Raw genomic sequence first — 11,888 nt, 5'->3', positions numbered from 1 at the left:
CCCCCCCCCCCCCCGTCAATCATCAACCAAGAAAACCTCTTATAGACAAAGCCACCAGCCAATCTGACCTGGGCATTTCCTTAACTGAGGTTCTCTCCTCCCAGGTGACTCTAGATTCTGTCAAGCTGGCAAAAACTAACCAACCCAGGTAACCAACCCACTACACATGCCACAAATTCCACTGGTTAGGAGGGATTGCTGAGGCTCAGAGGGTCAGGGTTGACAAGCACATCTTAGTGAAGAGATCACATGACCTGCTTTTTCTTTTTCAGTCAGGATTTTTCTGTGTAGCTTTAGAGCCTGTCCTGGAACTTGCTCTATAGACCAGGCTGAACTCAAACTCACAGAGATCCGCCTGCCTCTGCCTCCTGAGTTCTGGGATTAAAGGCGTGCACCACCGCCATCCAGCATGACCTGCTTTTCCTGTGCTGCCATAGGCACAGACTGACTTCTTCCACATGTCTGTGCACCATGGCATGCATCCATGCCCCCCACACACACATGAGAGAGAGAGAGAGAGAGACAGAGAGAGAGAGAGAGAAAATACTTAAAATAAGCCAGGTGTAGTGGCACACACCTTTAATCCCAACTCTTGAGAGTCAGGCAGGCAGATCTGTGAGTTCCAAACCAGCCTTGTCTACATAGAGAGTTCCTAGTTAGCTAGGGATAAATCGTGAGATGCTTTCTCAAAAAAACAAAACCACTTAGAACAAAGCTTGGCTCCCTGCAAGTGCCATCAAAGTGTGACAGCAGCTATCAGGAGAAAAACAGGCCAACTAAGAATACTAAGAATAAACTCTCCTCCACAGGCTGTGTGACCTCAGGCAAGTCAATTAGCCTCTCTGAGTCATACTGTTTATTGTTGAGAAAGCAAAATAATGGACATCAGCCTCAAGTCCTTGAGAGCAGAGGCCAGGTAAGTCATCATTATCGCTCAGGCCCTAGCCTAGGGGCCAGCTTGGCAAGACGCTCAATTGCTTGTGAAAACTAATCTCTGCTTTACCAGCTTAAACCACAGCCGGTGTCCTGCTGGTACTAGCAGATAGTGGCATCTTGTGGGGAAACTGTGGAACTGCACCCTGGTAGAGTGCTGCTCCCGACTCTGTGGTGCGGGCCTTGAGATACCCAGTCAACATCAAATAAGCATTCACTAACTGCCTTCTGTGTTCAGGGTGCTGACTCCAAGTCCTAGCATAAACAAAGCAAGAAAGACAAAATGACTACACGGGAGAGTGAGGACAACCTCACAAGGATTATAACCTTGTTACTAATGCCCAGCTTGAGAGGCAGAAAGAGACTGTGTGCGTGCACACACACACACACACACACACACACTAAAGTTAACCTAGGTGTGGCATAGGTCACATTCAACTGGAGAATCAAAGATCCCATGGAAATATGTCGTTTTCAAATGGGCCTTGGAGAACGAGTATAAAGGAGTGAGTGTATAGGGAAGGAAGGATCTTCAGCATGGTAGATCCCACAGTGTGTAAATGAAGTACAGGAGTCCAGGCTATACAGGGGAGTCAAGGACAAACAACCCAGGGATCCAAAGGACAGGCCACTGGAGGTTACATTGAATAAAGCCAGGGAGCTAAGAAGAAAACTTGATTGACCAGTCAGAGAAAATACAGGATCCAGACAGAGCTGCCACAGCAGCAGCGTAGGGTGCAGGGAGCAGGGAGGGGGCACGGGATCAAGGAGCAGGCACGGGAGCAGGCTGGAAGAGAAGTGCGTGCAAGAGCTACAGGAGGCACCAGCAGTGGTGGTGCACCCCTGTGATCCCACGCTTAGGGGACTGAAGCACGAAGATCCTGCCAGAGAAGAGAAGGAAAGAAAGAGAGGGAGCCGGGCGGTGGTGGCGCATGCCTTTTATCCCAGCACTCGGGAGACAGAGGCAGGCGGATCTCTGTGAGTTCAAGGCCAGCATGGTCTAGAGTGAGTTCCAAGACTGTCAGGGCTGTACAGCGAAACCCTGTCTCGAATTAAAAAAAAAAAAAAAAAAAAAAAAAGGAAGGAGGAAAAAAGGAGAGGGTGACATAGAGCTTGGGTGGTGAGGTACAATCTGGAAACAGTTGGGATGGGAGAATTGTTCCTGTGAAGCTGAGATGTCAGGTCTTCTGGAGGTGATGCAGAGAAACGGAAAACAGTAACCAGGGTAGAGACTTAACCAGGACTGCTGTGGGCGGAGGGACAACAGGAAGAGGAGTTGCCAGTGCCCACCTGGAGATAGGGAAGCCAGGCTCAGGAGAGGGGCTCAAGGGACAGAGAGCATCCTGGTAAATAGTTTAGCTGGTGGAAGGCGCCACTGCCCATCAGGAGACACCCGAGAAAGTAAGAGGGAGCTAGACAAGGGACCTTGAGAGTGCACCAGGACAGTGTCAGGCATGTCCAGCAGTGTCAGAGGCCACAGGAGCCCAGAGGTTGGGAAAGGAAGTGGTTATTGGATATATCGGTATGGCTGTCATGCTCTGACTCTCACAAAAGGAGCCTCAGGGACAGAAGTCAGGCTGCAAATAGGTTAAGGGGCAAGGAAAAAGGCCTTGGAGGCAGCTGAGAGAACCAGGGAAAGGGGGAAGATGAGAGGAAAGGAGGATGGTCTGGGACCCTGCAGAGATGAGGGAGGGATACCCAGAGGCTCAGTGTGGAAACCTTTGGAGACTCAAAAGCGGACTTAAGAGACCCAGCTAAGGAGCAGGAAGTCGCAGAACACCTACCTCTGTAACCCCAGGAGATGGAGGCAGGAAGATGAGCATCTCGAGGCCCGCTTTGACTATACAGAGTGAGTTCATCAGCCTGGGTTATTTATTGTCTCGATAAATAGTAAATAAATAGTATCTTGGTAAGATGTCAAGACCTAGCCAGGTGGTGGTGGTGCACACTTTTAATCCCAGCACTTGGAGGCAGAGGCAGGCAGATCTCTGAGTCCCAGGCCAGCCTGGTCTACTGAGGAATTCCAGAAGAGCCAGGGCTACACAGAGAAACCCTGTCTTGAAAAACCAAACCAAAAAAGGAAAAGAAGCCAAGACCTGTGATCTTGTCAACCCTGCCAAACTGGAAAGGAGGGAGCAGGGAAGAAATGTCAGGGCTCACGTCCCTGTCCCTTTCTGGGGTTCCGATGCACTGCCTGGGGGAGAGCAGGGCCTTTGTCTGTACGAGGCTGCAGTCCTAGTTGGGGAGGATCTGTGTGTACCCCAAACCCAGCCCATGCTGCAATCATGTTTCCTCAGCCACTTTCCTTTCTCTGGGATGGTTCTTTAGTGGACCGAATGACAGAATCCCCAAAGATCCGTCCTAACCTTCAAGAACCTGTGATGTGGTAAGAAAAGGGGCTCTTGCAGGGTCAATGGTATGCACTTGCAGACCCTGCACTTAAGATGCAGAGGCAGGAGGATCACAGCAAGTTTCAGCTCAGCCTAGTCTAGGGCTACACTGTAAAATCCTGTCTCAAAACAGTTGGAAACAATGAGTTTGAATTAAAGACAAACATCCTTAGGAGAATAGAAGCTTCCAGAATAGGAGGCAGGGAATGCCTAGGGCGGTTAAAATCTGGACTGCAGGGACTCTCCCCTATCGCCTCGGGGAAAAGCAGAGCCCCTACGCAGTCATTTTGTCCTGTTCAAGCGTGAATGAAAGAAAAAAAAAAAAAAAAAACCCTGCTTTAAAACTCCACCCCTGTACCCCTGTGCTCATTTGCTGTGTCGATCGGAAACCAAACCCTGCTCCCTACTCTGTAAAATGTCTAGAAGTTTCCAGGGACGCCTGGAGCTCTTAGAGTCTTCAAGTTAAACCTTGCTCCGAGGGGAATTCTTGGTCTGGCCAAAAGGCGTCAGGTGGAGAACGAGCCCTTCCAGTGGGGGGAGGGGAGCCAAGCTCGCCGGTCTTTCCTGCCCCTCCCCTCAGAGACGGCGCTCCTAGGGCTGCGCTCTCGGCCTCCAGATCCAGGCAGGTTAAAAGGCACAAAGCCCATTACACTGCTCCACAAATAGGTACCTGCCTCACCAGCTTCTCCCCGCAGTCACCCTCTTTTCAGGGTGTTTCTGCCAGCTCCCCAAATTGGCCTTTTCCTTTCCCATTTTCATTCCCGGGGGGAGGAGCGGACAGATATTCTGGAGCCCCAGAGGGATGGAAGGCACTCTCCTACCTCTCCCCAGGCCACAGCTGGAGGGGGGAGGGGAGGTCAGCAGGGTTCATAAAGGCCAGATGTTAAAGAAAAAGAGAGGCAAAGTGTCCACCCACCCCATCCCTCCCCTCCCCACCCCCAGGGAAAGGGGGACAGCTCTAAGAACACTTCCCAGGTCCAAAAGAGTTTTTCTTAAGGATTTGCGCTATGCAAACCGTAAACTTTCTACAGGGTGTCTTCACAGAAAAGGAGTGTCCTTCCCAGTGTCACTGTTCTTCCTTGCCCAATTTTGGGGATGAGGGGTGTTACTTGCGTAGACACAAGGGCCACTTAGGACCCTCCGTAACAGGCAGATCTCAAAGTCCTGCCACCCTGTGTACATCACCCACGCCTGAACCCAATCTCCCAGGGTAGAGAAAGTCACTCCACTCTTCTTGACTCAAGAAGTCCTAACTGGGGCAGGGTCCAGGCCTAGCTCCTCTCTGCAAAACAGAACCTCTGACCCCAAACCTAATCCCCAGGCCCTGCCCCCTTCTGATCCATCAGATCCCTGACAACTCCCAAAATGCCTGAGGCTAAAAAAAAACCACCATTTAAGGTAGCCCGCCCAGCCCAGGTTCCCTCCAAGCCCTCAGGCCAAAGGCCTGCACCCACCTCGTTAAAGGGCTGAGTCAGGATGGTCTGAAGGATGGATTCAGAGTAGCCTTCTAACTCCAACCCACCCCATCCATAAACTGGGGGAGAGTACCTCGAAAGACAACTTGTTTGGTCTGATTTTATTGATTTCTTCCACCTTCCAATATCTTCCCAGGGAATTTTTGGCCCGTTCCCCAGGATAAACCAGCCTTGGGCCACACAACTAGGCCCTCTGCCCTCCTCTTTAAGGGAGGAGGGAAGTGGGGCTGGAGGACTCTTCCACTCATCAAACCTTATGGCAAGGGAAACCCCAAAAACTGGACAAAAGGGTAAAGTTGCTCAACCCTGCTGGTTGAGACTGAGGCTCTCATCAACGGGAGAATCACCTGAACTTGGGGAGAGGACTAGGAACAGGAAAGGGGGTGTAAAGGGTTAAAGGTCTGAACCGTGGGGGGTAGAGGATGCCCCCAGGGAGTTGTCAATCACTTTCCCACCCCACAGCAACCCCACGTCCCTGAACTGGCCCTCAAACGCGGAAACAACCGGTTTGTCCATCACCAAGGTCCTTCCCTCGTCCCTTTCTTTTGGTCTCTGGGCAGTCGCCGCCTGGCTCCCCTGGGGTATAAAGACCCTGGGTCGCCCGCTGAGAGGGCAGGGATGGAGCTGGTCATGCAGCCTTCTACAGTTAAGGCTTTTCCGGAAGCCATCCCTTGGTTCATTGGTCGCGATGAGGGACTATCACCCCGACCTCTCAGGTGCTTGAAGATCACTGTCATTTGCGGTTCCTCGGCACACAGTCCATAAAACGCAAAAAGACAGACAAATCTGAGAATCAAGGCTCCCTCCTGGAGTCCTCAGACTGCCCGGGGCCCCAACCCGGAGAAGAGGTCTAAAGCTCAGGGTTCTTCCAAGTTGACCCACCAGGATTTGAGGCCCGGGGGCTCGGGGACAGCGGGTCCTCCCATCTGCCACCTCCACAGCGGGTGGGCAGGCGGAGGCTTTTCGTCTCCCTGGAGGCGAAGCGAGGAAGCCGGCCCTAAGTCTCCGTCCTCCTCCACCACCAGGGCTGGTGGACAGGGAAAGCAGGCGAGGAGGCTAAAGGTGCTCGAGGTGGGGAGCGTCGGGACGGGCCGGCGGGGCTGCACTCCGCGCGGAGGCGGCGCTGGCCGCCGGCGTTTCTTGGCTGCTACCCGGGCTTTGGCTGCCGGCCGCTCGGGCCCTCGGCGCAAACTTGGAGTGTCCAGGGCGAAGCCCTTCGCATAACACCAAAGTTTCGAGCGGCGGATCAGACGATTGAAATGTTCCTGGCGGAGATCACTGGGCGCGTCTGGTGCTGCGTCTGCCGTCGAAGGGCTGAGCGCGGGTGCCTCGGGCGCGGCCGGGGCAGGGTCTCCACCCGATGCAGCCGCCGAGGCCGGCACAGGCTGCTCCGGAGACGCAGGTTCCGGGGAGAGGCCCGCAGGTGGCGGAGGAGGCTGGGAGCTGGGCTCATGAGGCGGACTGCTAGCTGCATCAGGCTGGAACTCCAGACTCGGGGCTGGCCTGGGTGGGGACCAGGCGGAGCTGGTCGGAAAATCCCGAGGACGCCGGGGAGCAGGGCAGCAACCGGGAGGTGCGCAGGAACCAGAACCGAAGTGCGGGAAGCCGCCTCCGCCCTCTTCCTCTACTTCGCCGCCTGGGCACACCGCGATTCCTGCATCCTCGCGGGCCGCGGAGCTCACGTCGCTCGGTCGCCCGGCCTGTCCCCCGAGGTGCTTCAGACTGTCCACGGCCCTGCCGCCGGTGCATGGCGAGGCCGGGGGGCCCAGCAGCACCGGGGTCCGCGGCGCCAGCTCTCCAGGCCCCAGGCCCAGGGCGGACGGCCGGGGTTTGGCAAGGGCGCAGAAGGCGAGGGCACGCAGGCACAGCGGAGAGAACTCCGGGGTCCCCCGACGCGGTTTCCGGGGCGTGGGCGAGCAGGGAGACCCCCGCGGGGACGCAGGCACTGCCAGGCGGGGAGGAGGACACAGAGTCTCCATGGAGCAGCCTTGGGGGTCGCCCACTGCGGGGGCCCTGGTCCCAACGGCGGGATGCCCCGGCGGCCCGAAGAGCCCGCGGGCCAGGGGAACATCGCCCCCCGTCGACGGGGAGGCCTGTGCTCACGGGCGCCCCGGGCCCGCCACCGGGGACCCGCGGCGGTGCTCCGGGTCCCTCCGCGGTCTCGTCACGCGGCCCTCGCGGCGGCCGGACTCCTGGGTCCCCGCGCGTCCCCGGCGCAATCGGTCGCGCTTCCTGCCGCCGCGTTCCCGGCGAGCCCCCCTCAACGCTGAGGCGGGGGCAAACAAAGCGGCCGGCACTCACAGCCGGCGGGAAGGACCCCGGCCCGGCGCCCGGTGCCCGGGCCCAGCGGCGGGGAGGGCGCCTTCCGCCCTCTCGGCTTCTTTCTTCCCCGCTGGCTCCGGAGACCGCGTTATAGAGAACTGCCCCCTCGCTGCCCCAATACCAGCGCCGCGGCTGCGAGCCCGCCTCTGATTGGTCGCTGCTGTTGTGACGTCACGCAGACCCCACCCCTCGGGCGGCACGGCCCCCGTCCCCATTCCGCACACAGACACACACACGTGGACCCAGAGCTGCTGGACTGAAAGGCGGGGATCCGGGGCGCGTGGGTCTGGGCGCGCGCGGGTGGAAGTGCGAGGGGCCAGACGCAGAGCTCCTGGTGTCCTGCTGGCATTCTGGAATCATTTTACCTGGTCGCAGATCAGGCCACTCGTTTACCCGGTAGCAGACTCACGTTTTCCGTATCTGTGAAATGGAAAGTTTGTTTCTGCCCTTTGGCAGCTTGATGGAACTCCGTGAATTCACAGCGACAAGCTCAAAAAGCAAGGTGGAAGAAAAAGGATGAAACCAAGCTTCGATGGCTTACGAGCTTGGCGCAGCAAGGGATCGCCCTTTTTAAGGGTGTCCTGTGGGCTTTGCTCTGGGTTGGGGGGGCCTAGAACAGGGCCTGGCACCCAGTGAACTCAAAACAAAATCCACTTGTAGAGTGACTGGTTAGGAATTCGCTACGTATTGCAAGATGTGTAAAGGAAAAAATTAAATTTGGAGGAGGGGAGTCTCATCAGACCCACGGAAGACATTTAGCTGGCTTTCTCGGTGCCTGTTTCCTTATCTCCGTGAAGTATAGAAGTACCCCAATTCTTAACGGAATTCCAACGCGTTGGCACAGTCGAGAGCCTCCAAATGGCAGGATTCAACCCTCTGAACCCGAGCTGCCCCAAATGGGTAGAAAGGGCCAAAGGAGGCGCATAGACTCTTACTTTCCTTCCACAAGAGAAAAGTGAATTCTCACGACATCCCTGACAATGCATACACCTCTCACGTCTCTCCTTCAGCTCCTACACAGCCTACTCAGTCTGTGGAAGAGGCTTGTTCCTTCATGCTTGATCTCTCCTCAGGGTCTAGAATAAGCTAGTATCCTATCTGCACAGAAGGAGCCCGGCAGCCGGTAGAATTCAGTCTTGATCCCCTGCTATATTCCCACTGCCCAAACCGCACAATAACCGCTTGTGAATAAATGGGTGTACGCAGGAGTCCTTGGGCTGTTGTTCATCATCATTGTAACGCCGGGTTGTTAGATACAGTTGCTTTTCATCTGCAAGAGACTGATGTAGGAGTCAGGGAGAGAATGAGATTGAGGGTTACAGTATCGCTTCCTGGCCAGGGCAAAGGAATGTTCTCCCTCCCTCCCTGATAGGGTCTCACCACGTAGCCTCTGCTGGCTTAGAACTCCGTCCTCTTGCCTCAGCTTTCTGAGCGCTACACTTACGGGCATGCACAATCGGTTTTCCTGTGGTAGAACAGCTTGCATCCTCGTCCTCCCAGGGACAATAGGGACACTGTTTTTCTAAATCACATCTAATAACACCTGGGAGGAAAGGACTAAGGATGGATTCCCACACACATACACACACCCTGCCCTTGGCGGAGGCCCAAGGTAAAGCCCAAAGTGGGACTTGTGGGAAGAGAGGTTCGATGTTCTGATCCCCAACTCCCCAATCCCAAGTGTCCTCTATGAGACGGAGCTAGGCTCTGGGACAGCTGTCATGAAGTGGGTAGATCCCGGGGTCCTGCCAGGTCACCTGGTTGATCTGGATCTAACCTCCGAGGTTCCTTTGCCCCCAGAGCCCTGGCCCCACCTTAAATACACACAGGCACACAGGCACACGCTGGAGGAAGGGAACGGAAGGCGAGTGATCTGCACTAGAGAGAGGGTGGGAAGCCTCAGCAGGGCTTTTCGGCTTGGTGGGAGAGGCACCTAGTTCCCTGCTCTCCTCTGGTCGCAGCGACAAACACCGGAGAGCGGCTTCGGCCCTCTGCGGGAGCCCGGCCTGGGAGTGTCCTTTCTTTTTCTCTGGAGTCTCTGGAATTTGCAGCCCCGCACCCAGCATGGTGTGAATCTCTGTGTGAATAAATCAGCGACTATTATGTAACAATGCAATTCACAGGCCTCCTTCATCTCCCACTCCAAAAACTGCAGCTCCCCCAAACCCGAGTTTAGGGCTTTAATGAAAGGGGTCAGTGTGGTTAAGGAGTCCTGCCCTGGAGGAGAAATCCCTTCCACCTTCCCTTCCCGGAAGACATGGAAGCAGTTAAAAAAACAAAACAAAAAAACACTGGGGGTAATGCCACAACTGAAAAAAAAAAAAAAAAAAACTGGCGTCAAGGCGCCATCTTTTTTCAGAAGACTCAGCGGGGCAGCTCTGCAGCCCTGAGCAGTATTGCCTAGATACTCTGTTTCACTCTCCCTCTCAGTAAAATGGGTCAACTGTGTTTTTCTCAGAGCATCAACAGCAGAGCTGAACATCAAGTTCAGCTGAACATCACCAATTCCTCACGTCGGCTGGCCCTGCTGCTGCACTTCCAAGAGTGAACAGTAGAGGGCACTCGACTCACCCTCCGCCTTCTATGGGAGGGGTGGCTGCTTCCCCCACAGAGACAAACTTGAGTTCTGGGTCCTATTTTACACCTCTCCAGAGGAAGGGACAAAAGAAATAAGAAGAGCCCCCGGGGGCTAACCCAGAAGGCTTTCTTTCTTGGCTGCCCATCTAGTTTTTTTGTTTAATAGCTACTCATTTTTGTTTGGTGTGTCTGGGTGTTTAACCCGCATGTGTGTCTGTGTACCACATATATGCCTGGAGCCTTTGGAGACTAGAAGAGAGAGTTGGGTCCCCTGAAACTGGAGTCACCATACCAATTCTGGGAACCCCTTTGAAAGAGGGACAAGTCTGCCGGGCGATGGTGGCGCACGCCTTTAATCCCAGCACTCGGGAGGCAGAGGCAGGCGGATCTCTGTGAGTTCAAGACCAGCCTGGTCTACAGAGCTAGTTCCAGGACAGGCTCCAAAGCCACAGAGAAACCCTGTCTCGAAAAACAAACAAACAAAAAAAAAGAAGGACAAGAACTCTTAACCCCTGAGCCATCTCTCCATCCCCCAGCCCATCTAGTTCTTAACAAGGCAGAAGGAGCCCTGTTTAAGGTTTTGGAAGGTAGGGCCTCCCTGGCTAAGCTTATTCCTGAGAAGGGGGACATGGAGTACCCTTTCCAACCCCATAGAACTTCCCAGAGTTTTGTGTTTCCTAATCTCTAAGAATTCTGCCGTTTATTGCCCATAGCTACCTTCTAGTTTAGATATGATTAGATGGGATTATAGATGTCTATCAATCCCATAGCCCATGCTGACTATGAACTCCAGATCCTCCTGGCCTGCGTCTCCCAAAGAGGTGGATTATAGTTTTCTACCAGCAGGTACGCCCTATTTTTTAAAAGCTTGTTTTGCTGGGCGGTGGTGGCACACACCTTTAATCCCAGCACACACTTTTAATCAGGAGGCAGAGGCAGGCGGATCCCTGTGAGTTCAAGTCCAGCCTGGTCTACAAGAGCTAGTTCCAGGACTGGCATCAAAGCCACAGAGAAACCTTGTCTTGAAAAAAACATTTTTTTTGTTTCACTTTTTGTTTGTTTTTGTTTTTTTTAATATTTACTTATTTATTATGCATACAATATTCTGTCTGTGTGCAGGCCTGAAGAGGGCACCAGACCTCATTACAGATGGTTGTCAGCCACCATGTGGTTGCTGAGAATTGAACTCAGGACCTTTGGAAGAGCAGGCAATGCTCTTAACTGCTGAGCCATCTCTCCAGCCCCCTTGTTTTTGTTTTTTTGAGACAAGGCTTCTTTGTGTAGTTTTGGAGTCTGTACTGGAACTCACTCTGTAGCCCAGGCTGGCCTCAACTCATAGAGATCCTCCTACCTCTGCCTCCTGAGTGCTGGGATTAAAGGCGTGCGCCACCACTACCTGGCTGTTGTTTTTTGAGACAGGGTTTCTCTGTGTAGCCTTGGCTGTCCTAGAATTCACTCTATAGACCAGGCTGACCTCAAACCCACAGATGTTTGCCTGCCTCTGCCTCCCAAATGCTAGGATTAAAGGCGTGCACCATCATCTCCCGACTTAAATTCATTTTTGTGCATATGAATGGGAGAGCACCTGTTCCTATATACACAAATACACTTGAATGGATGTGCACATATTAAAGTTGGAGGTCAGCCTTCAGCGTTGTTCCTCAGGCTAGGATAACTGGCCATTGAGGTCCTGAGTCAGCCTGTCTTTACCTCTCTACATAAGGATTATAAACCCAAGCTACCACGCTCGCTCTTTACATTTTTATTTTTTATTTTTGGTTTTTTGGTTTTTTTTTTTCTTTTCCGGTTTTCTGAGACTGGGTCCCCTTTATAACAGCCCTGGCTGTCCTGAAACTTGCCTCAGACTCAGATATCCACCTGCCTCTGCTTCCCGAGTGCTAGAACTAAAGGTGTGCGCCACCACCACCCGACTAGTCTTTATTCTTATGCATTATTATTGTGTCCATATGTGCATGCATGGCAACAGGCACAAGCGCTGAAGGCAGAGGAGAACTTTGCAGAGCTGCTCTCTGCATTGACCTCTGTGCAGTCCCAGGGATCACACTGGGCCCTCAGGCTTGTCTGGAAAGCACTCTGCTAGCTCAGCCTTCTCTCCAGGTGGTAGATATGAGGTTTCTAATGTATAAGCCCATACTTAACCCAGCGTCTATTTCTTTTTTTTTTTTTTTTT

The 11,888-nt window shown here is 53.7% G+C and overlaps 1 protein-coding gene across 1 annotated transcript; it reads right to left on the bottom strand.

Annotated features, from left to right (window-relative positions):
- Positions 1 to 4,897: 4,897 nt before the first annotated feature.
- On the bottom strand, positions 4,898 to 6,792 carry Epop (elongin BC and polycomb repressive complex 2 associated protein). The gene has a single exon (XM_005368319.2). It carries the CDS (start codon positions 6,775 to 6,777, stop codon positions 5,656 to 5,658), a length of 1,122 nt encoding a protein of 373 aa, XP_005368376.1. The 5' UTR covers positions 6,778 to 6,792; the 3' UTR covers positions 4,898 to 5,655.
- Positions 6,793 to 11,888: the final 5,096 nt, after the last annotated feature.

Source organism: Microtus ochrogaster, unplaced genomic scaffold (assembly GCF_000317375.1).
Source record: "Microtus ochrogaster isolate Prairie Vole_2 unplaced genomic scaffold, MicOch1.0 UNK31, whole genome shotgun sequence".
NCBI classification, from domain to species: Eukaryota; Metazoa; Chordata; class Mammalia; order Rodentia; family Cricetidae; genus Microtus; species Microtus ochrogaster.
This window is presented reverse-complemented; position numbering and strand designations above follow the sequence as displayed.